Source organism: Rhinichthys klamathensis, unplaced genomic scaffold, assembly GCF_029890125.1.
Source record: "Rhinichthys klamathensis goyatoka isolate OS25496 unplaced genomic scaffold, OSU_Roscu_1.1 h1tg000270l_1, whole genome shotgun sequence".
In the NCBI taxonomy this organism is placed as follows: domain Eukaryota; kingdom Metazoa; phylum Chordata; class Actinopteri; order Cypriniformes; family Leuciscidae; genus Rhinichthys; species Rhinichthys klamathensis.
The window spans coordinates 2,412,404-2,435,332 of NW_026606790.1; the positions used below are offsets into that span (position 1 = coordinate 2,412,404).

Below are 22,929 nucleotides of genomic sequence, written 5' to 3' on the forward strand. Positions count from 1 at the left end.
AGTTTTTTTTAATGTTTTTATATAAACTAGGGATGTCAATTTTCACAAATTCCCATGATTGATCGTCGTTTAAATAAATGATCAATTAATCGTTAGCCTTAAGAATGCTTCATAGAACAACGCGCTGAAAACGGCAACTAAACCCAATGAGTTCACAACGATTTAATAAAATAGTGTTCTCTCATGTTATGTAATATGACAGTCCCAATCATAGTTATTATTAGTCGTGCATTGCTGTTTGAGCTGCGTGCTGAATGAACATCAGTAAACTGGAGCACTTTGCTAGCGCGTTATTTAACTAAAAAAAAACGGATCCTAAATGATATTAATCAGATATACAAAATAAACATAATATTACTGATATCTGCAGAAAATGACTCGAATGCAAAAGTGAACGAACTAAGTTACGTGCCATTCAGAATGACTCATGTTGTGGACGTGCTCTTCTTGGAGCAATGCAATGAAACATGGCAACTAAACCCGAATAATTCACAATGTTTTATTACATTATTGTTCTCTTTATAATGTTATGTAATATGACAGTCCCAATCATAGTCATTATTAGTCGTGCATTGCAGTTTGAGCTGTGCGCTGAAGCTGATCACCGTACGCTTTACTGCAGTGTTAATTCTTAACCAAATGCATCCTATATGAGATAGGCCTAAATCAGATATAGATAGGTCTACACAAAATAAACACAATATTAAAATTTGTATTTGCACAAAACAAAAGGCTGCGAATGCACACCCAAACTTATAGTCATGATGAAGGTGTAAAATGGTCCCAAACATAACTCCGGCGTGCTCGCTTTACATGTTTCGCTGTTGAGCAGCACATGCACGCGCATAAACCAACGATTAAATGTCTCATCGACAATTAATTGACCGTCGATTAATCATTAGCATCCCTAATATAAACATAAACATAGATTAGATGGGCATCTTTGTCCATGCATCTCGCTATTTTCTTCTTCAGCATCTAGTGTTTGAGCGCCATGATTTAAGATGTGTATTTTTGTTATAGTTTTTACTAGTAAACATTAGAAGCTAAATTTAGGGCAGTCGTGGCCTAATGGTTAGAGAGTCAGACTGATAACCCGAAGGTTGCAGGTTAGATTCTCAATATGACTGAGGTGCCCCGTGCCAGTGAGGAAGGCAGGCATCTAACACCAATCGCTTCCTGAGCGCCACAGACAATGGCTGCCCACTGCTCCGGGTGTGTGTGACCAGTGACCACGGTTTGCAGTATGTGTGTGTTCACTACTCACTGCTTCTAATGTATGTGCACTAACTTGGATGGGTTAATTAATGCAGAGGACAAATTCCGAGTATGGGTTGCCATACTTGGCCTTCACATCATGTCACTTTCACTAAAGAGATCTCACACACATATATATTAAGGCTGTCAAAAATAACATTAATTTATGTGATTAATTACATTTGCACACACACTTACACTCTTTTGGGGTGGGTAAGGCTATATTTAATTAATCAAAATTGCAGTAAAAAATAGTAGTATTGTGTAATATTATTACAAACTGGTTTCTATTTTATTTTAAAACGTAATTTATTCTTGTGGTGGCAAAGCTGAATTTTCAGCATCATTACTCCAGTCTTCAGTGTTTAATGACCCTTCAGAAATCATTCTGATATGCTGATTTGGTGCTCAAGTTAAAAATTGTCCTGCTGCTTAATATTCTTGTGGAAACATTTTGTGATACAACACTGTGAGTCATTTTTTCAGGATTATTTAATGAATAGAAATTTTAAAAGAACAGCTTTCAATTGAAAACCTTTGTAACAATGTCTGTACTGTCATATTTGATGACAAACACACACTGTATATAAATATTTGAGAAATGCAAATTATGAATTAAAAAATAAAGCTTGATAATTATATGACACTTCTTGTTATGTGTGCATTTGCTAGTCCAAGTAAAATTACAGTATTTTTAATCCTCTTGCACTTTTCGATTTCTGGTTACAGTCTGTATGGTCCAGGTCAAATTGAAAGCCCTCATTGGATTCAATACAATTCTCCAAAAATCACAGAAAACACTTATACTTTTCACACATTACAAAGAATACATTTCTGAATTTATTATTTATAAAAATGTTTTAACCACTATTTTTAAGACTGCCCCTCCACACCTGTGGTACCTTTGCGATTACACATTAATTAATTTTATACCTACCGTATATTACTATATTAAAACTTCAATTAATCTGGGCAAACTATATATCATTTGAAAGCTTTCAGACTCTAGTTTTCATATTTGGTGACTGTTTTTCAAAACAAATGAAAGGCTAATAGAGAAATAGGGATAGATTCTTTATTTGTGATGCTGTGCCAAACTATAACGCAACCCCTGGTTCTTTCCGTATGTTTTTTATGTGGGTTTTAGAGGTTGAATTCAAATCAAATATTAGCATTACTGTCCAAACTACTTCTGAATAGGATGCCTACTTCATAAATATTTAGAAAATTACGGAAATATAGGCATATGGTTCAGATCACTCAAACCATGGAAATCGGAGAGTCCTTATATGCTCACCGGTGGAGTCTGGATGTCATCTAGTGCGAAAAGCTTATTACTGCACCCAAAAATCTTACAATTTTTTTTTATATATATATAATATCAACCTTAAATTAGGCACAGAACTTGTCCAGATATTTAGCTTTGATTTTCTTGAAGTCTTAGAGTTGAACATGTTTTGTAAATTATATTTTTACATTTTAAATTTTCATAAACTTTAACTTCATTTTTTTTTTTAACTTTACTTTTACATTTTTCTTTTTATTCTACAATGATCTGTGAAGAGCTCTGACATACACAACAGAGACAGTTGCTTTTGAACAGCTGCCTATATGGGTCAAATTGGCCCACAAACCGCAAGATCATATACAATTTCTGTATGCAAATTTCACAACACATATTTGAAACTTGAAACTTTGTATGCATGTTCATGACCCTAAATGAGAAAAAGTCTCAAAATTTCAAGAAAAATAACATCGGATAGATAGTATTTTAGATAGCTTGAAAAAAGAAATGATAGCACATTTTTACCATTTATGGCGGACAAAATATTTTCCATTATTGAAATAAGTGGGAAAAAGCTCCTTTTTACCTTCACCACACCAGGGTAGTTAAAAACCAAAATACACGAACGTCACAAACGTAACAGAAATTATCTTCAGATAATCACATCAGCGTGTTGAAACTTTGCATGCATGTCTATGACCCTAAATGAGAAAATATCACAAAATGAAAAAAAAACCCTCTCAAATATCTCCAAAAATCAAAATGGGTCAAATTGATCCGCAACAATTTTTTTCGTTTTCTAGCTTGCCTCACGATTAATAGATTGACAGAAATAATAAACGGCATTAGGCTAGTTTGGTCCCTTTAGATTATTTCATGAATACAAGATTTTTTTCTATCAGATCTTCATCCTTTCTGAACCCAACAAGTGTTGTCACCTCTGCCCTTTGCTCATAATGAATAAATAATTAGCATCCCCTCTGCTAATTAGGATTGCTGCTGGTCTCCACTCATTAATTTTTGTGCCCATCAGCCCAAAGCTGCAGGGAGGCAGTTTGAAATTAGAGGTCGTGTCGTCATTCCTTACCTCAAAGATGGATGACGGTAATGGTGACAGCATGTTTCATTTTTTTCTTTACTTCTCCGCCTCACTCCTGACTTTTCTACTTAATAGTGAAAAAGTTTAAACTCCACACTTTCATAGCCTTGAGCCGCGGCTGTCTCCACTCCTATTTTCCAATGCAGAGTTAACCATTATTGTGCACGCTAGGGATGAAATTAAAGATCAATAAATCGATTGATCATGAACGAACGTCCCTAGCGCACACCTTCAATCTCAGATAATATGTGTGCATGCCCGTGTGCGTGTTTGCGTGCACCTCAAGTCGTTTCTTTCATTCCCATCTGGGTTTATCAAATTGCTAATGATTTCACTTGGCACTAATGGGCATTTTCACCGTTGTCTAAGTATGTCGAGAAATTTAATGAACGCAGCTTGCAGAGATGGCTGTGTCTGATATGTGTGTGTATCCGAGCCTCTCTGAATCCTGTTAGAACAGTGGGGATTTGTACATGCTTATGCATTAACCCAAGCACCCATGTTCTCTCTGAAGCTCTCAGTTAATCAGCCCTCTCAGTGTTCGGCCATAATTACTCTACTCTGATGATCACACTCCAACCACCAATTACTGCGCACGCGGCAGCCGCTGTTTATTCAGAAGGTCCTTATGACCAACAGTAGGTCTCAGCGCCTGTTTTAATGCTGTTGGTTCTGTGGCCCTTTCCTTTGTATTCTGAGCAGCATGCGTTTTTTTGCTTGTTTATTTCAGGGTCAGTGACGTAAGATTGTCCGTGATAAAGAAAAGAAAAAAGTGTGTAATTTAAAGCACACGGACCACATTTTTAAAATGTATTTTTTGTATGATTTACATGATTTTTATATGATTTTGAAACACTTTTGAAGAAAAGTTTCAGTCTGCTGACTTTTGAAATGTCATGTGGTGGTTGTAGCGATCATATAAAAAGTAAAAAAAAAAGTCATACATGTTGAATAAATGTAAGTGTACACATCTTAATCATTTTTGTATTTTTCATGTTCTTGATTTTCAATTCGATTCAGTGAATTCAATGATTCAATTTTCACTGGCCCCACCACGAAAGAAGTAATGAATGAATTAAATAATTATTGTTTTAGTTGTTTTTGACCCATGTATCCTTGTATTGTTATAAATAAGTTTATGACACCCACATTTTTAGATACCAGTGAAATTGAACAATATTCAATTCCAATTTCGATACCAACGCTAAAACTACTTGCTAATATAAATGTCAAAGATTAGCCTAATAAAAACAAGTAAACAGTAAAAAAGAACAAATAATTAAACTACAAGCATTAACACCAATAAATAAATACAATAGAACAAAGACACAAATGAAATAATCAGTGCTGTTAAGGTTTTTCAGGGAGTTCTAACAGTAGTTCTTAGGTACAGCAATTGAATAAAGTAATCAAAAGTAAAATAACACTGCAAATAATCTTCACTGTCCAAATTAAATAGCCTGAAGGTTAATCCTAAAGTTACAAAAACGTTATTCATTGAAGAGCAGGGAGTGATTTCTTTGTCTTTGTTGTTTGATTAACATGAAAGCACCCCTATTTTTGAGAATTTTCTGAAAATGACATACCCAAATACAAATGTCTGTAGCTCTTAAACCTGAGTTATAATGACTCTTGGGTAACAAAGTTTCAAGTGTCTAGTTTAAAAAAAGATCTAAGTAGCATAGGAACAGAGTAAAACAAGGTAAAATTTACATGAAAGTGACTCACGATTTCATTGAAAGAATTTCACTTAGGGAAAAATGTATCAGACTTTTATGTTAAAGGCCTGAAAACACTCCCAAAAATGTAGTTTCTGTAAGCTTTTATTCAAGAAAAGTCTAGGCGTCCTTTTTAAAAGGCCACTTGGAGACTCCAAATGGACACCTGGTAACCAAATGACATAAGGACTAAACACTACATAGCGTAATTGCGAAACCTTTGCGAGTTTGCGTACTTGTATTTGACTAATCTGCTTGCATAAACTAAGCAAACTGTCTATCACTGCAATCGTGTTTTAGTTGGTTAATACTCCCATCCATCAAAATTTTGCTGACTAGACATTGGCTGGCTTTATCCATGTTTTTATCCAGCCAGAAACCGAGGTGCGAGATTGACAGGGCGCTCAGGCTGTAATGTGCTCCCTTGATATTTTGGTTGATCACAACAAAGCCTGTGTTTGAAGAAGAAAGAAGGGGAATGGCTCATAGTATCTGGAAGAGTCTAAACTACAGGGGAGACATGGATTTTGAACGTTGGAATACGGATTACAACCGATATTTAATTTGAAAATGAACATGTTGGATTACTCTAACTCGAAACACTCATGTAACAAAGAAGGATAGGCCTATTTAAATTTTCCCCCTTTTTTCCATTGTTTTGGATTAAAAAGTGGGATGCTTTTTGAAGAGTAGACCCTTACATTGAAATATATGCTGGTGTTTCTTGGATTCGTCCGAACTGATCTCAACCAAAGGAGATGAAAGATAAGTATTGCCGTTCATTTTGTTCATGTTTACATGGCCGGTCCTTCAGCATTTAATTTAACCCTTTCCTCTCCGGTGTATTGATTGCAAAAACCTACCGCCCCTACGGCTCATCCAAGGGCCGATGCAAGTTAAGGAGTTAAGAACAAAGACAGCAGAAGAAATATTAGGCTGCTGTCACTTTAAGACTAATGCACGGATCCAATATAATGATACACATGCGTTCTTCCTCTACTGTTTACTTAAGCCATAACTGACTGTTATGTTTACTTGGATACTCGCAAACGTGGGCATTTTGACCAGTCCTATTAATTATTAATTCAAAAATATGTTTTTGGGAGTCGCACCAAATGACATTAAGTCATGAAGTCAAACTATCTTATATTTTAAGAGACAAAGTCTTATTAATCTTATTAAAGTCTTATTTATCTTGATACCAAGTCATGCAGGGGTCCTCTATCTCTCTCCTTTTTTTTCTTTTATATTTTGGACCATACAACAATTTAGTTTGATTAAAATTTTGCTAAGCTACTTAATCATGTTTCCTTTGCAGCAAAGCTCTTTTCTTTATTATAATTTTTTGTACCAAGATTTGTATCATGCTGACATATATGCCGTCACCCGAAAAATATACAACTGAATTTTAATGCTAAAATTAAAACATTTTTATAGTGTAGTTTTGAACAAACAAGTCTATCTGGACAAAAAAGCATTGTGTTATTGACCCTCCAGAAAGTATAAGCATGCTAACAACGTAGATGTGTCTCATAGGGAGGGGGACCGCCTGCAGAGCGGAGGTTACTGAAATGTGCCCTCGATGCCTGTTGCCTGATGGATAGGCAAGCTGTCATAAGCACGCCAGCGAATTTTAATCACCCCATCGCGTCACGTCGACACTTCCAACCCTTTGTGCCCACCCGCCCCACAGCAGCCCACCGCTCAAGTGCTTTCATGACACCAGTGTATGCAAATGTGGTCTCTGTGGGGCCTTTAGTGCATATTAATTTGACCGAGAGGGCTGATGGTAGCTGTATTTTCCCACTTAGCTAAACCTTTTTCCTCATCCCTTATTTTTCTGCATCAAACCCAGAGTCCTCCCTTTATGCAGTGGTGTATTTCACACACTGGTTTAATGCTTGTCAAAACTGTGTTTTTCTGATGAGAAATGGATGACCTATGAGTCACCGGCATAGCAATACAATCATACTCGCGCAACACAAGATTGCTCTTCTTTTTTTAGTTCAAGCTTCTTTGCCAGAATTCCTTCACTTGTTTCCTTCACAGGCTTTAAAGATTGGACACTGTAGTGTTTTGAGAACAGCTTTCTTGTAAAACATATGCTTTAGTCGGTCCCAACATGATGGACCGTCATCAACAACACTATTGTTCAAAAGTTTGCGGTTGGTCAGATTATTTTGACCAAAAATGCAGTAAAAACAGTAATATTGTGAAATATTATTACAATTTAAAATAACTGAATTTTCAGCATCATTACTTTAGTGTCACATGATCCTTGTGAAATCATTTAAAAATGCTGATCTGACGCTCAAGAAACATTTCATATTATTATAAATTTTTAAAACAGTTGTGCTGCTTAATATTTTGGTCGGACATTGTGATACATTTTTTCAGTGTTCTTTTATGAATAGGATGTTCAAAATAACAGCATTTATTTGAAATATTAATCTTTTGTAAGATTATAATAGAAATAAATGTTGTGTCTTCTCTCTGGTGGAGAATGTGAGTAATGGTACCTAACTTAACTAGTCATCAAACAACCGATAAGACAATTAGTGAGATTGAGTTTAAAAAAAATAAATGAATGAAATAAAATGATACATCACAATTTTTAGCAGAAGTGCTTCAGTGTTGAATCTGCTCTGAGGAATGGTCTACTCTGTTGGCCATCAAATTTATTAGTGTGATTTTTTTGTTGTTGTTGTTGTTGTTGTTGTTGTTTGTTTTATGTTTTTAGTGGCTGTGCTGTAATTAGCTTGCAGTTATTTAGAATCTTTTTTTTCTTTCAGAGAAGATAGCCTGACAAATTGTACAACAACCAAGACATTGATAGTGAGGTCAACTAATTTATTTACTTTTCAATGTTTTAGGGCTGGGGGAGTACATTGAGTATGTACAATATCAATGTATTTTTTTATAAACAATGTAGGAAGAGGCTATACCTTTTATATTGATATACAGTAGTTGAGCGCATCTGAAAAATAGTGAAGGACACAGAATGAGCTGCTGCGTGCAAAGTGTATAATCCCATTTTGTCCTAAACATGAGATATGCTTTATATTAAGGGCTTCAAAATACCTTAGTAGTAAGATATAGTAAACCTGCATAGTTTAAATCTGCTTGCCTTGTCAGATGCTCTGACAGATAGCCTACATGTGCAGACAGATACTTGCACTGTTTAATGCGTTTGAGATGTGGTGTTTGCCTCAGTGCATATCTTACGTTTCACAGGTATATTCTCCATCTGTAAATGTTAGCAAATCTTCCTGTCAGGAGTGGAGCCTTATGCAAGCGAGTCTTCACAGACTTCAGTGAACGAGCATCGCCGCCAAACAGACGGAGCACAATAGAATAGGAGCACTAAAATATAGCTACATTTTGTAAAATATTTATTGTTGGATGTTAAATGTGCCATATTTAGAATTTTAAACCTACAAATAAGTGTATTTGTATGATAGCAGTAACTGTAAAGTGATTATTGTTATGGGGTAATCAAATGTAGGCTGAAATAATTACTAAGCTCAGATGAGTGAATGTGGGTTCCTCTTACCAATTAACGTTTAGCCTGTACTTTTGTTTTGATTTATTTAAATTTTTTAGTTTTAACTTTTGTTAAACGTTCTGTTTTGGGGTTGTAATTTGGGTTGTAGAAATATTATTCAAGGTAGTGTTTTCTTCAAACAATAGAAGTCACCAAATGGCCACCAAAACGGAAATGCGTCAAAGTACCGTACAGTGAATTGTCCCTGCACAAATAAATCAATAATCCAGGTGAACCCAAATCAGATTATGCAAGTCTTCCTGAAGAAGACTGATTAGTGGACTACTTGATTTTGAAATCATTAGTATCAAGCTCCTGGACATTCCCTATGTTTTGAAGCAATGGAAATGCCCATTTTTACAAAGTATTCTGTGTAATTCCTCTCTCTGATGCCACAGATCTGTGTGATGAATTGTAGGGAGCGCGAGATGTGTGGAAGTGTTACTGAGGAGGGTAGTGAATTGGACAGGGAGGGCAGAGGGAGGAGACGTGTACGTGAGCCTGTGTACAAGCGTATGTTGTTGTACAGAGAGAGAGAAGAGGATTGGAGACAGTTGATAGACGCTACTCGCTCTAGGTGCTCTGCGTTACTTGGGTATCAATAGCAGAGCGCCGGTGAACTGCTCTCGTCGTCTCTTTCTTTCTCTCAGGGGGCCGTGGAGAGGATCGAAAGACATGCTTTGATATTCCACTCTCATTCCCGAGTTCCCGTCACATGCCTGGAGTCGGACTCTCTCAGTGTAACATGGGCTTTTTCCCCCCGTCTCACTGCAGTGTGTGTTTTTCCGTGTGGGCTGTTTTCGCTGCTGCTCCTGGTGCGCTGGTGCGCGATGTGTGTTTATGTCTGCACCATGCCGAGGCAAGCGCTACCAGTCAGCGGTGCGAGCGGTCCCAGCAGCAGCCTCTGTCTGCCTGAGTTACGATACTGCTTGTGTTTCCCCTGCACAGTTCTGCTCCAGCACGGCGCCGATCCCAACATCCGCAACACCGACGGCAAGTCTGCCCTGGACCTGGCTGACCCGTCCGCTAAAGCTGTTCTCACCGGTGAGTGCTGCAACCTCATGTTCTCCATTCACAGTCTTTTCTGTCTTTCTTTTTCTTTCTTTCAGTGTTTTCATCTTGGAATGTCTGCAGTTTGTTCGTGTCTGATACTCTGATACTATGTCTACTACACACCTTTGAAATGGAGCAGCATTGTTATGCATCTGTATCTTCACGTTAAGTGTGTTTGTGTAAAGTGGGACTGTTGTTGTCCTTGAGCGCTTCTCTGCCTGCGTGCTCTCTCTAGGGATGGGCGACTATTGAACATTATGGATATATTTGTAATGATTTTCAAGTTAAGCTACATTGTGAGGATTTTAATTCGCTGTGCTTGGCCATTAAAGTGTAACTTCGGTGATTTTCAACCTGCTTTGTATTGTTACAATGTTGGTAGTATATGTAATTGAACAATGTTTACTCATTCTCCTTGATACGTGGACCAAGAAATTTCCATTTATTTGTCACCAAATCACTTCACATCTGGTGGACTTTTGACAATTTCAGTGCTTTTATAGCTGCATTTCCATTACCTTTTAAATTGCACAAATTGAAATTGCGAGTTGAAAATACACCCAATGGAAACACGTCAATTTAGCAAAAACTCGCATGAGGTGATTTTTCAGGCAATTCGAAAAAGGAATATATCGCTAAACTGCAATGGAAAGTTTTTTTTGCATTTACAGGTCACTTGGCATTCGTAAAAGTCGATCATTCTTTAAAGATGGCGCGGTATGTTCGGACAGAAGACGAGACAGAGTTCTTTCTTAAACTCATAAAATAGAAAATAATTATGGGAATACTGTATTCTAAACAACAAAGAAATGCCACAATATCAAGACCATGAAGCAGATAGAAGGGAGAAACACCCAGAAACACCTCATACGTGGCCGCTCCCAAGTATAAGGGGCTTTCCTTGCCCTTAATGCTTGAATGACAAGCCTACATCTCCTTTGATTAAAAATAATAGCTGGTGGCTGCGATATACATAAACCTACCAACATCCATTGCCATGATTTTTGGAATGATTTATCGCGAGAGGATAAAATTACGTTGTAGTCGCATAACATCGGTTAATGGAAATGCCGTCATTTCGCAAATTTTTTTTATTGACATTTAGAAAATATCACAAAAGTTTTGGGCAAATCTGTAATGGAAACCAGGCTTAATATTAGGGCTGCACGATTAATCGAAATGAAGCCACACGCGATTTGGCAAAGGTTGCGATTATTTTATGTGCAGCTTGTCAGTGCAGCTGATCGGTAGCTTCATCTGAAAGCCAGAGGGCGTCTCACGCAGACACGCCAAATATGCCCCGCCGCAGAAGTAGACGACAACACAACACACGTCATTCCAGGAAATCCCTATGGGCATCATACTATCCTTACGGAAGCCCTGAACCGCAACGTTAAAAAAAAAAAAATCTGTAAAAAAATAAATTAAAAATCTATCATTTCGAGATTAAAGTCGAAACATTTCGAGATTAAAGTAAATTTTATTTTTATTAGGATAAACCCCTTGAGATGCATCATCTCGTTTTCAAGGGGGTCCTAAAATACATCACAGCCATCACAAGAGAACAATAATACAATAAACAAAAGTGCAATTATACATATTGGACAAACAAATACATACAGAACCACAGACAATAATAAAGTCAAAAGATTTCGAGCTGTTTAGTTTTAAAAGCGCAAATAGCAGCATAAACAACATGAACATGGATTCACACATCGTCACATCACACACCTGCAGTGCTTCTGTGAAGAGAATAAAACGGAATAAAATTATATATTTTTCTACTGGACAGGCAGCCAAGTTTTATTTAAAGCAACACCAAGTAACTTTTCCTCTGCAGTCGCCCTACAGGTTGGAAGCGGAATTGTCCATTACCGCTGTCGTAAATAATTTAGCCTACCGCAGAGTACTGTCGCACGCACGCTCGCTGTTTATCCAGCACCGGCTTTGGAATGAACGATGTCCACAGACAAGGTAGATAATGTTGCATGATTTCATGAAAGTATGATGTATTGCGACATCAGAAACAAAGAAAAACAAAATAATGACTATTGTAACACTTGACGTAAAGCAAGTCAAATTTTTAGTTTTCTTATGTCTCATTAGAACTACAGAAACGCGACCCGATCTGGCAATCTTACATAGCGTGGTTATAGCAGATATAGGACCGCAAAGCGAATCCAGAAGTGTCTTTCACCCTGTTACGACTTAATGAACCACTGAAACGATTTTGGAAACATTATTTTAAGGTAAAAAATTAGTGTTACACTTACTTAGTGTTGCTTTAAAGCCTATTTTGCCAGCTTTGCCGAAGTAATTCACCACTTTTAAGTTGAAACTTTAGTTTAGTAATAGTTTGCACCGTTCTAGTGTCACGACTTTCGAGCTTCAGGGCGTGAATATGGACATGTCATTTGTTGTTCATTTCTGTGTCATGAATTGATTCAAAACTCTGATTCAACGATTTGTTTATCTATGTATATTCGTTTTTAAATTTGATTGTTTATTAGTGACAGCGCAGATGTATTAACCAGGCCAATTAATGAACCCATTTTTGGCAATTTTAAGATTAGCCGACTATCAGAATCTCCCCAGTTTGTTCTTAATTTTACTTTGTCATTTTTCATGATTTTATTGCATTGAGTAAATATTGTGTAAAACTCAACATCAGCCATTGAAAACCCCATATCGACCAACTACTTAAAATAAATAAATAAATCAGGGATCGTTTTATTATTGCATATAAAATGAAAATGATTCGTCGTCCTTGTGTTTCAGTAAAAACTTTTATTTTATTTCTTGATTTAAACATTACATTTAATTTGCTGCTATTGCTGTTCGGTTGAAATTATTGTTCACCCTAATTTCAGTCAAAGAAATAATATATAATTTTGTGAAATATTCTCTGTATTTTAAAGTGGTATATTATTGCATTACACCATGTTTTTTTCATGTAAATATCGAAGCAGTCTTGTCTGCTGATAGCTGTGAAAATATATGCACCATGGCTTGGTAAAATCTAAATGAAACTAAATTTTATAACATACTGGTCACATCGCTTGGCCCTGTTCTTTGTATTGTTTGGGGGTAGAGATTTGTGTATTATCAGGCTTTACTGATTTATTACATGGTCCTTTTAGAGACATTTCAATTGTGTTTACACTTAATTGCATCATTTCCTGTTTGGTAAGTTGCACAAGGGATGTAGAAAGCCTTTCGTCAGCGGGGTAATTCTCCAAACTGACAATACGTTTAACTGCCAAGAAGTATCATGGTAGTAAAATTTCACTCTTCATCTCTCAAAGAAACACAGCAACGGTGATGCCTTTTAAAACAATTCTCATTCTGAACTCAATATAAGCTTTATTAAAAGACATAAGACTTCATTGATACAACAGCTGGCAGCATAGAGATGTTGATAATTTCTCACATCATGTAAACTGAAATGTATTCTGTAATGAAATGTACATCAGATGCAAAATCAAATGAATTAGAAGGTCATTTCTCAGGTCTCAAAAATGATTAAGCACATTTATTCAAGTGGAATCAATAGGAGAGAAGCGTATGATCTTATAGAACTACTTGATATGCAGAGCAACTGCAGCAGCCATTAGAAATTATATGTAAATGATGAGATTTGCCATGAACATCTGTTTTTCTATCCACTTCTCTTAGCAAATCAGAAATAAGGTGATAAGGTATAAATGGCAGCTCCTGGTGTGAGTGACAGAGTTGATGTGTTTGGTTTTGTGAGTATAAATAGAGCAGGAGGCAGAGCTTCAGTCTCTAGAGTATTACAGATAATTGTTATAGATCCACTTTTCCTGCCTAGCTACCTGACCCTGACTGTCGAGCCTCCCATCATCTGTCTAGAAATATTGAAGAACAGCATTCATTTCATTGGTAATAATCAGGGTTGGCTAGCTATATCATACCAGACTACACAACATACAGCTTTTTCATTTTTCTGCAACCTAACCCCTAATTACTAACTGAAGTAGGCTATTCGCTTAGAAGCTGAGCAACGTGAACCGAGTTATTTATGTTGTTGTTTATTTGCCCGAGGCGAGTTTCTCTCCTCTTACTTTTGTTCTGATAATTTGAATGTTGCCTGCACCAATTACATTGCGAATTAGCCGTTTCGCATCACAGTTGCCAAAAGGCGTTATGTGAGAGGTCTAATGCCATCCAACCATCTGTAAGCATAGCTGCATTTTCTTCAAACAGCTTCAGAATAAACCTCCGGGTCATCAAGTCTGTTTTGTTACAGCTTAATGATCGCGCATATTAACTTGTCTAGGTCAGTTCAGCTGCACGAAATATTGGTTTTCTTCCAATAAACAGTCTGTTGAGTGTAATTTAAAAATAGAGTCAGCACGATTAAGCCAAGTGTTTTTGTTGTTTATTGCAAGGAATTTTGAAAAACAGCACAGACCGTGGCTACTAACTATTTTTACATCCCTTGTGTTTTTAGGCTATATCAGTTTTTGGAGTTGCTTGTGGTTGACTTTGATCATGTGGTAATGCCTCTGCCATCGTATGATGTCCTTACAAAGACAAAATGTTCCTTTAAGTTGCATTAGACACACTTGCACTTTAGCTTTTTGTAAAATGATCAATTGCTACTGAATGCTGCGTGCACTGCACACTGATTCATTTTGTGTTTTTGCAATTATCTTTTTTCATTTATTTAAAGGTTAATAGTATTATATGAATAATGTGGCATTTAATTCTTGCTAGAACACCGATGGTTCAGATAGGGAAGTTATTAGCTTAATTTTGAATGTGGATGTCTAATTTTATAATGTATTTGCCACACAAAGTCTGTGGTTTCTGATGGCTAGTGTAAAACAAAAAGTGCAATAATTGGACAAAAAGTGCCAGTGCAGAACTGAAAATATTCCTGGCAGAACACTACTGTTGTAAGTGGTATTAAATATATGTAATGTAATGTTTAGGAAAATTGCCCGTGTTCTGCACCATTTTTATTTGAGCGACTTCCAGATAGTGATTAAAGGGAGTTTAGATGTGAGCTATATGATTAATATGACTCCACGTCTAATATGAGACACAGAAAAGGGAAATGTAAGACTTGATTGAAAAATTGTAGACATTGTTAAGGCTTGTTATGTAAAGTATACATTTCGTGTGTAGGTTTAATCTAAAATGATGACGCATGAGATTGCAGTAGTTTGTTAACTAAATCAGTTTTGTTTGGCCATTCTCAAATGTCAGAGTTCACCTCACCTCTGGTGCTCTATTGTCGGATGTGAGTAAATTTCTCTATTGCTACAGGCTTGATGAATCCAATTTGTTTGGCTTGTTTGTTTTGCAGAGATTAGTTCATAACACTTCAGAATGGAACAATCAAAAAGCCGCTGGCATATCATCCTCTTGCCATGTTAATCAGAACGCTGTTCATTTAGTTTTGCTTGATATACTTTTAAGAAGTACTATTCATTAGGGCCCCACTTCCCATGATAACACAAAGTTATTTTGAGTCAATACAAGTTCAATTTCACAGACAAACAAAAAACCTTGTCCTTTAAAAGAGCGAATCCCAGGGTGAGGCGTCTGAATGATGACTCTGACATTTATGTCTGTAATGGAAAGATGTTTGATGTGCGAATGCCCTCCAGTACAAAAACAGTACAAGAAAGCAGAGTAAATGTTCTTATGAGATATAGACCTGAATTGTTAAGGTAGTGGACTGCTGCATGGCTTCAAAAAGAGCCCTTTTAACCATTATTTCTCACATGATTTCAGAACGTCTTTCTCAGGGACTAAAACCTCTGAGCTCTTGTATTGGCCACTTTTTTGGGTTCTTTTTTCTGTGTCTGTTCCTTTCTATCTATAAATGGATTTATGTTGGTCATATTACTCAGAGAACTATAGAGTCTACACTGGAAAATGTCAAGGGGAATACAAAGTCACTGATGGTCTTGGATGATGTTTTCTCTGGAACTCGGGGGGATAGAAGTATGGAAAGAAAAAAAGTTTGTTGATGCAAACTTCAACTGTGGCGTTTCCTTAAGTGGTGAAATATTGAGCTAAATTTTGTTTAGTTTATTCTTCTTCTGCAGAACTATTGGTGTCAGTTTTTTTTAACCCCAATGAAGTCACTTTCCAACTCAACCAGTGCTTTGAATATCCATTTAGACTTTCATCATACCAAATAGAAAAAGATGATAAATATTTTCCCTTTGAAATCTTTTGAAAGTTACATTCATGGTCTGCTTTTAAAGTTAATGTTTTTCGTGTCATAGCAACGCAACCATACCCTAGACAATCTCTTAAAACCCAGAGTAAACATAACCGGAAAACCCAGACCTACTCCCTTGTGTGTCATTCTTTTTGTATTTTTGGACTAACGAAGGAGTAGGATATTTGCTAGCTGAACAAAGTATTTTTTACTTGTTTACTTTCTTAATCCAATAGAAAAATAATTAATTTGATATTCTTGCCAATTTCTTTCCCAGATGAGTTTAAACCAACCAATAGTGCATATTTTTCAGTCTAATTTGGATGACTGCAGAGATTTTGTTCATGTGTTTTACTCTAGGTGAATATGTGGGTGTGCATACATTTAAATAAATCAGCATGCGTAAGCAATGACAGATACAACTGTTGTCTCTTTTTATTATATCATAATGCTTTAGATATCTTTAAAAAAAAAAATCACTCGTTTTCCAGCTGTCATACAGTCTATAGGATTACACAGAATCAGTTGTGCAAATGTAGTCTGCTTAAATCCTCAAGGGATGAAACTAATGCCTCTGACCTTCAACACCAAGAAAGTGAGGTTAAATCACATTATAGGAAGTTTAATGAAGTGCCGATAGTCTCAGATCAGTTGGGGTATTGATGCATCCAGGCCCAGAGTGGCCATCAGGAGAAGCGGGAGAATTCCCAGTGGGCTGCTCATAATTTGGGCCGGTAGTACCACTTCGACACAAAGGCAGTTTTCACATGGGATCCGTGCGCAAGTCTCTAGTTCATTTCCAATGAGAGACACACCGAAAGCATCAAAATCGTTGGTTCTAGTGGCGAAGACAGTGTGCAAGCGGTGCTCATACACCGAAATCCCGTCACTTGCATGTGCACAGCTTTTCGTAGAGGTTATAAATATTCTTATATGCCATATGTAAATATTACACACTGTAAGGCGAGGCTCATAACTTCTTCCCCTCCACCCCTTTCTCTCTATTCTTTACACACATGCGGAAGATGCATGTGTGTTACATTTGTGTGACTGATGATTGAAGTAATTAATCACACACCAGTTTATGCTATGCATTAAAAAGTGTCGTCTTCTCAAATTGGCAGATTTTGACACACACACACACACACACACACACACACACACACACACACACACACACACACACACACACACACACACACACACACACACACACACACACACACACACACACACACACACACACACACACACACACACACACACACACACACACACACACTCACTCACTCACTCATATCCAGGGAGAAAGAGTGAATCTGTATAGATCTATCTAACATGTACAGAACAAATAATAGTTGTAAAAGTTTAGGTGCTAGGTTTATATATGTCCTTTTTTGTTTGTTGTTTTTTCAGTCAAAATAATGGTACATATTTTGAACTATCCATCAGTGTTTTTAAGAACTCAGTAAACATGAACATTTTTGTAAGGCAATTAATCCTCCCTTCTAAATAATAATAAAAAAACATCAAGACAATATCAAGGTTTTTATACAGTGGTGTAACATGTAATTTTTTTTGATGAGTATTTGATTTGTTGACTATATGATTTTTTTTATGACCAGCTTACATCATCTTTTAAAAGTGACTCATATCCAATATCTGCATTTACACTATACACTTGGCGAAACAACCCAAGGTAGACATACTGAACTGGAAAAACTTAATTTGCAAAACAGTAATTTGCAATGGACGCAGACATAATGATAATACAAGATTTTATTTTTGCTTTCTGCACCATCTTTAAAGGTCAGCAAAACATTGGGTTCAGCCTTCATCCTTGATTGAGCTATTGAAAAGAGTCATGTGATCGCAGTTGGTGTCCATTCACCACCACCGCTTTTTCAATGACATATGACTCGCATTGACAGGGGAATATCCAATCTGTCCTCTTACATGGCAGATTTATTTCCACACATGAATTAAGCCTGAAACCGATCTGAGAATACCAGAATCCATGTGCTTTTTTCCTGCTTACATGTTCGTGGGTCATATTTCTGAAATGCACTTTCTGTAAAGCTGCTTTGAAACAATATGTAATGTGAAAAAGCGCTATACAAATAAATTTGAATTGAATTGAATTGAATTGAATATTCGATATTTGCCACATGGGAGGAAAAAATCGCAATTGGGTCACTTGAACCATGTAAATGCAGCCAAAGTATGCTCCATTTGATAGCGTGCACGAATGCAGGCAGTCGACACATGCGCTCTACAAAGTTTCATCTTTGTTCAGTGTCTGTGCTGTTTTTCTCCAGAAGTTATGACTGATAAAATATCTTTGTCTTCTTTTAAACTAAAGTTGCGGCTATCTCATAACCCCCTCACACAAGCACTTGTCAATGTCGGCGTGTAACTGTGCATTCACACCGCCGCTGGCGAGAACGCCAAAATTCGCTCTGGCTGCCCTGCCAACAACACTTTAGAAAGATTCGTGGGCGCTCTGATGTAGATCGAATGCTTGGTCTGTTTTTTGTGCAGACTGACCACAAGTGGGGTATAAGTTAATTTCTAAGTGAAATGAATAAATTGATCGATGGAAAGAACTTAACAATTATAGTTACATGTTTGGTAATGAAATAAACCAATTAAAAGCCATTTGTGTGCTGTGGCTTATGTGTTCATGGTTAAGTACTTGTCTAATTTCAACATGCAGCTTATAGGAGACATTTGCTAGCCTTGGTCTTTAATTAACATTAACATTCATTTGTGTGCAGCCTACATCACAATAACTGTGCTAGTTGAAATGTAGCCTTAATGCAATTGGTCAAATCGGTGTTGTTTTGAGCAAATGAATTGCATTCCCGCTGAAAAACAAGCATTCTAGAGCGAAAGTGTTGAACAGTAGTGTAGATATGGGTAAAAAAAGTAATATAGGCCTACACCAGATATAGGAAAATGCTTGGACCTTGAATTCTGAGGCTCGTCTTAAATTTTTTTTCCTTCGCCTTTTTAAAAACCTTTTACCTTTACCTGTTAATTTAAATGGTACTATACTGTGAAAAGGATTTTGTAAAAAAAAAAAAATTAATGTAAGGTTTCAAATAATAGATTTAATTACAAAATGCTGTTGTATATCATGTCACACTGCAGGATTTGTCAGCTTCCCAGAAGTATTTCATGTCAATTCCCCTCCCTGTACAACAGAGGGATAGATGCACTGTCACATAATTATCCGTCCACCTATCTCACAGCAGACAGCTTGACTGCTCATTACTCAGGATCCGGAGTAAGAATACAGAACACAATAAAGCAGAAATAAGCCTATAGTTCTGCACCACTGCTTTATTTTGTCTTTGAGAACCTTCTGGCTCTTTGCATGATGTCTTGACGTCCAGCCTGGTCTCCACTTGGAGAGGACAGATGGCTGGACCTGAACTGCTGCTTGGCATCAGGTAAACAGCCTCAGCCATTTTTACAGCTTGTCAGGACATCATTTTTTTTAGTTTTTTTTTTTATGACAGCTCATTCAAACATTTTTCAAATGTATTTGTTTTCTGTCTTCTGTTTTTAACTTGTGTTATATAATATGAAGCTGTTGTACTGATGCCAGACTTATTATTTTATAAAAAAAATTATTATTATAAATAATCGTACCTTTTGGTATGCATCCAAGTTCCAAAATAATCAAATAGAGATACAACTGCAGAAATAGGAATTACCACTTGATTATGTAATATATAATACAATTCCTGCAAAATAGCTATATTGTGATTTATATATGCTGTTTTGGTCATATCACCCAACTTGACTTTTTTTTCCCGTTGAAAATACGGACATGAAGTGTGTGTGAGAACATCAGTTATTTCTTTGATTTTCAAGAGAGAACAGAACAAATCCCCATGTTTATTTTCTCACCAATGTTCTTTAAACTCCATCCAGCTCTCTTCAATTCCACATTTAAAATCCAAGGTAAATCCTGTTTGATTGTTTTTCGTTTATATATTACAACCCTTTTTTCTAGACTTTGAGTTTTGGGGCTCTTCTTTTGCCTCTGCTATCATGTTATTATGAACATATTTTCCCAATTTGAATCGAAAATGCCTCAAGCTGTTTTAAGAGCCCTGTGATGCATTACAACACACAAAAAATCTGTAATGCAAACATCTTGAAGTGCTCTTAGCACCAGCGTAAAAAAGGGGTTGTTTGCTTAATCTATTCAGTATAATATCTTGCCTCTCCCCGCCAGGATTTAAGCAGGAAAATAAAACTGGGTACAGTTTTATTTATAAGATTTACTTTTTGGTTGCAGGCAGGCAGTCTCTTCCCAGTCAATTAGATCTAGCAATTGATCCATAGCCTATGCCCTGCTGGGTGGGTCAGATAATCCTTTTTATCCCCCATGAACGTCTGACGCAAAGACCTTTCAGGTTGTGTTTGGTTACAGCATATTAAAAACTGTAAATCGTGACTGTGTCCAAACTCGGTCCTGCGGGACACTGTCCTGCAGAGTTTAGTTCCAGCTTGCTTCAACACACCTGCCTGGAAGTTTCCAGTATGCCTAGTACAGGGATGGGCAACTTCGGTCCTAGTTTAGCTTCAACCCTAATTAAACTTCAGAATCAGACCGAAGTTGCCCATCCATGGCCTAGTAAGACCTTGATTAGCTGATTCTGATGTTTATTTGGGGTTGGAGCTAAACTCTGCAGGACAGTGGCCCTCCAGCAGCAGGATTGGTCACCCCTGCTCTAGGCCTACTAGTAAACTGTAATCTTTCTTTCTTTCTTTCTTTCTTTCTTTCTTTCTTTCTTTCTTTCTTTCTTTCTTTCTTTCTTTCTTTCTTTCTTTCTTTCTTTCTTTCTTTCTTTCTTTCTTTCTTTCTTTCTTTCTTTCTTTCTTTCTTTCTTTCTTTCTTTCTTTCTTTCTTTCTTTCTTTCTTTCTTTCTTTCTTTCTTTCTTTCTTTCTTTCTTTCTTTCTTTCTTTCTTTCTTTCTTTCTTTCTTTCTTTCTTTCTTTCTGAAATATATTTGTTCCTTGCTTCCTTCTGTTGCTTGTTACCGATGAGTATTTTAGTATATTTGTCTTTACTGGCAGAAGTATTCCCCTTCATTTATTTCCGTTAACGGACATGAACCGTTCTGAATGGTTTGAAATGGTTCTGGAACCCTAGGCTCTGGTGACTAACCCATAAACTGAGGAAGTTCCTTCATCTGAAATGTTTGTAACTTGGGAATTTGGTGTGTGTCTCAGACTGAGACATAATTCATTGATCTGAGGCCATTTTTACCCATGAGCTCAAGGACCAGCGTGAGATCTTTTTTCAGCCCACCTGTGGAGCTTCAGATCAAGGGAGTCTCTGTTTATCTCTGAATAATTAATGCTCTCCCGAATTATCCGCTCCTGTCTGCAGTATACAGAGCACCCAGAAGCCCAGCCACTAAGCTCCTCACATGGACTGAAATCCAAATGTAATTTATTATTTTTCTTGTGTACCTTTTTTCCCTTCAGTGCTCTTAATGCAATGCAAAGACCTTGTTTTGTATGCAGCTTACAGCCACCTCACTTTCATTATGCTTAGAGATGCTTCGTGCAAAGACCTGAACATTTCATTGATCTGAATTTTATTCAACCTCTAGGGAGGATCTTAGCTAAAAGCAGAATTGTATAGCTTTGTGTTTTCTAGCTCAACAGGTAGAGCAAGGTGCTGGCAACACTAAGGTTTGATTAAGGTTAAGGTTTGACTCCCAGGAACAGCATCTACTAATAAAACGTATACTTTGAATGCACTTTAAGACGCTTTGGATAAAAGCGTCTGACAAACGCATGGCTGTAACGAGAGAATGCATGTCAGTAGTGTTTAGCATGATGTTCTCGCTGCTCAATCACTGCTGTCTCAATTTTCTTCTACTCTGATCATGTCTATACTCTCCCAGCTCCATTTATACAAAAAAAAAAAATTCTCTAGTGTTTTACAGCTGTTAGATTTTCTTTGATAAAAAACACATTTCCTGTGGCTCTCTTTAGGGAAAAAAAAGAGGAGAACTCATTAATTTTTGCTGATAAAGCACCCAGACGAGCTTCGATAATGGGAGTTCACAGAGCCATTTTACAAAGAGGAATATCTGAAGCAACATTAACTTCAATTAATTACTTAGCTTAATGGTCAGAGCTTGCTTGTGGGCGTATAGAGCTGATCAATCCTCTTCACTGGACACTGGGCTGTTAAATCAGTGTAATCAGCCCCTCTGTCTGTCTTACTGGGCCAGACTGGTGTGTAATGAGTCTCTGAGTTGCAATTTTCCTATTCCTATTAAGATCATCAAGCAGGCAAAGATTTGTTCATTGTCTATCTTTATATTTCTAGCTGAAGTCTAAAAGAGCACTGAAATAACATCTTTTCTGCAAGGAGTTGGAGAAAAGTTATTACACTGAACTGATCCAAATATGTAAAATTCATACGAATTTTTAATAATTAAAAAATCTGATTATTTACATAGCCATGTCTAATGCTAGGTTATTATTAGGGATGCACTGAAATCTCGCTCTAGCAGTTATCACTGTGCGGTTTGACTCTCCTCTCAATATTCTGCTCTATGCACGTGTAGCGCTCAGTTGCTCATGGCCCATGCCAACGCTCCACTCATGTACCGCTCATGCTAGCAAAGCAAAGTCCACTCAAATAACGTGCCGAGGGGAAATTTCTATGTAGTAGTATTCTTGTTTCTGTTTGCTGTAGCCGTATGCGGTGGTGTGTGTGTATAGCTATGCTGG

The 22,929-nt window shown here is 36.9% G+C and overlaps 1 protein-coding gene across 5 annotated transcripts in view; it reads left to right on the forward strand.

The window, feature by feature from the left end:
* Positions 1-22,929, forward strand: part of tnksa (tankyrase, TRF1-interacting ankyrin-related ADP-ribose polymerase a) — a 129,864-nt gene that overhangs the window by 4,584 nt on the left and 102,351 nt on the right. For 3 of the 5 annotated variants that reach the window (XM_056268296.1, XM_056268297.1, XM_056268300.1), the window contains one exon: positions 9,852-9,947. The exons of the other annotated variants lie outside the window; for them this stretch is intronic. In XM_056268296.1, the coding sequence (XP_056124271.1) occupies positions 9,852-9,947 (96 nt within the window). The remainder of the gene's footprint in view (positions 1-9,851; positions 9,948-22,929) is intronic. 5 annotated transcript variants of the gene reach the window in all.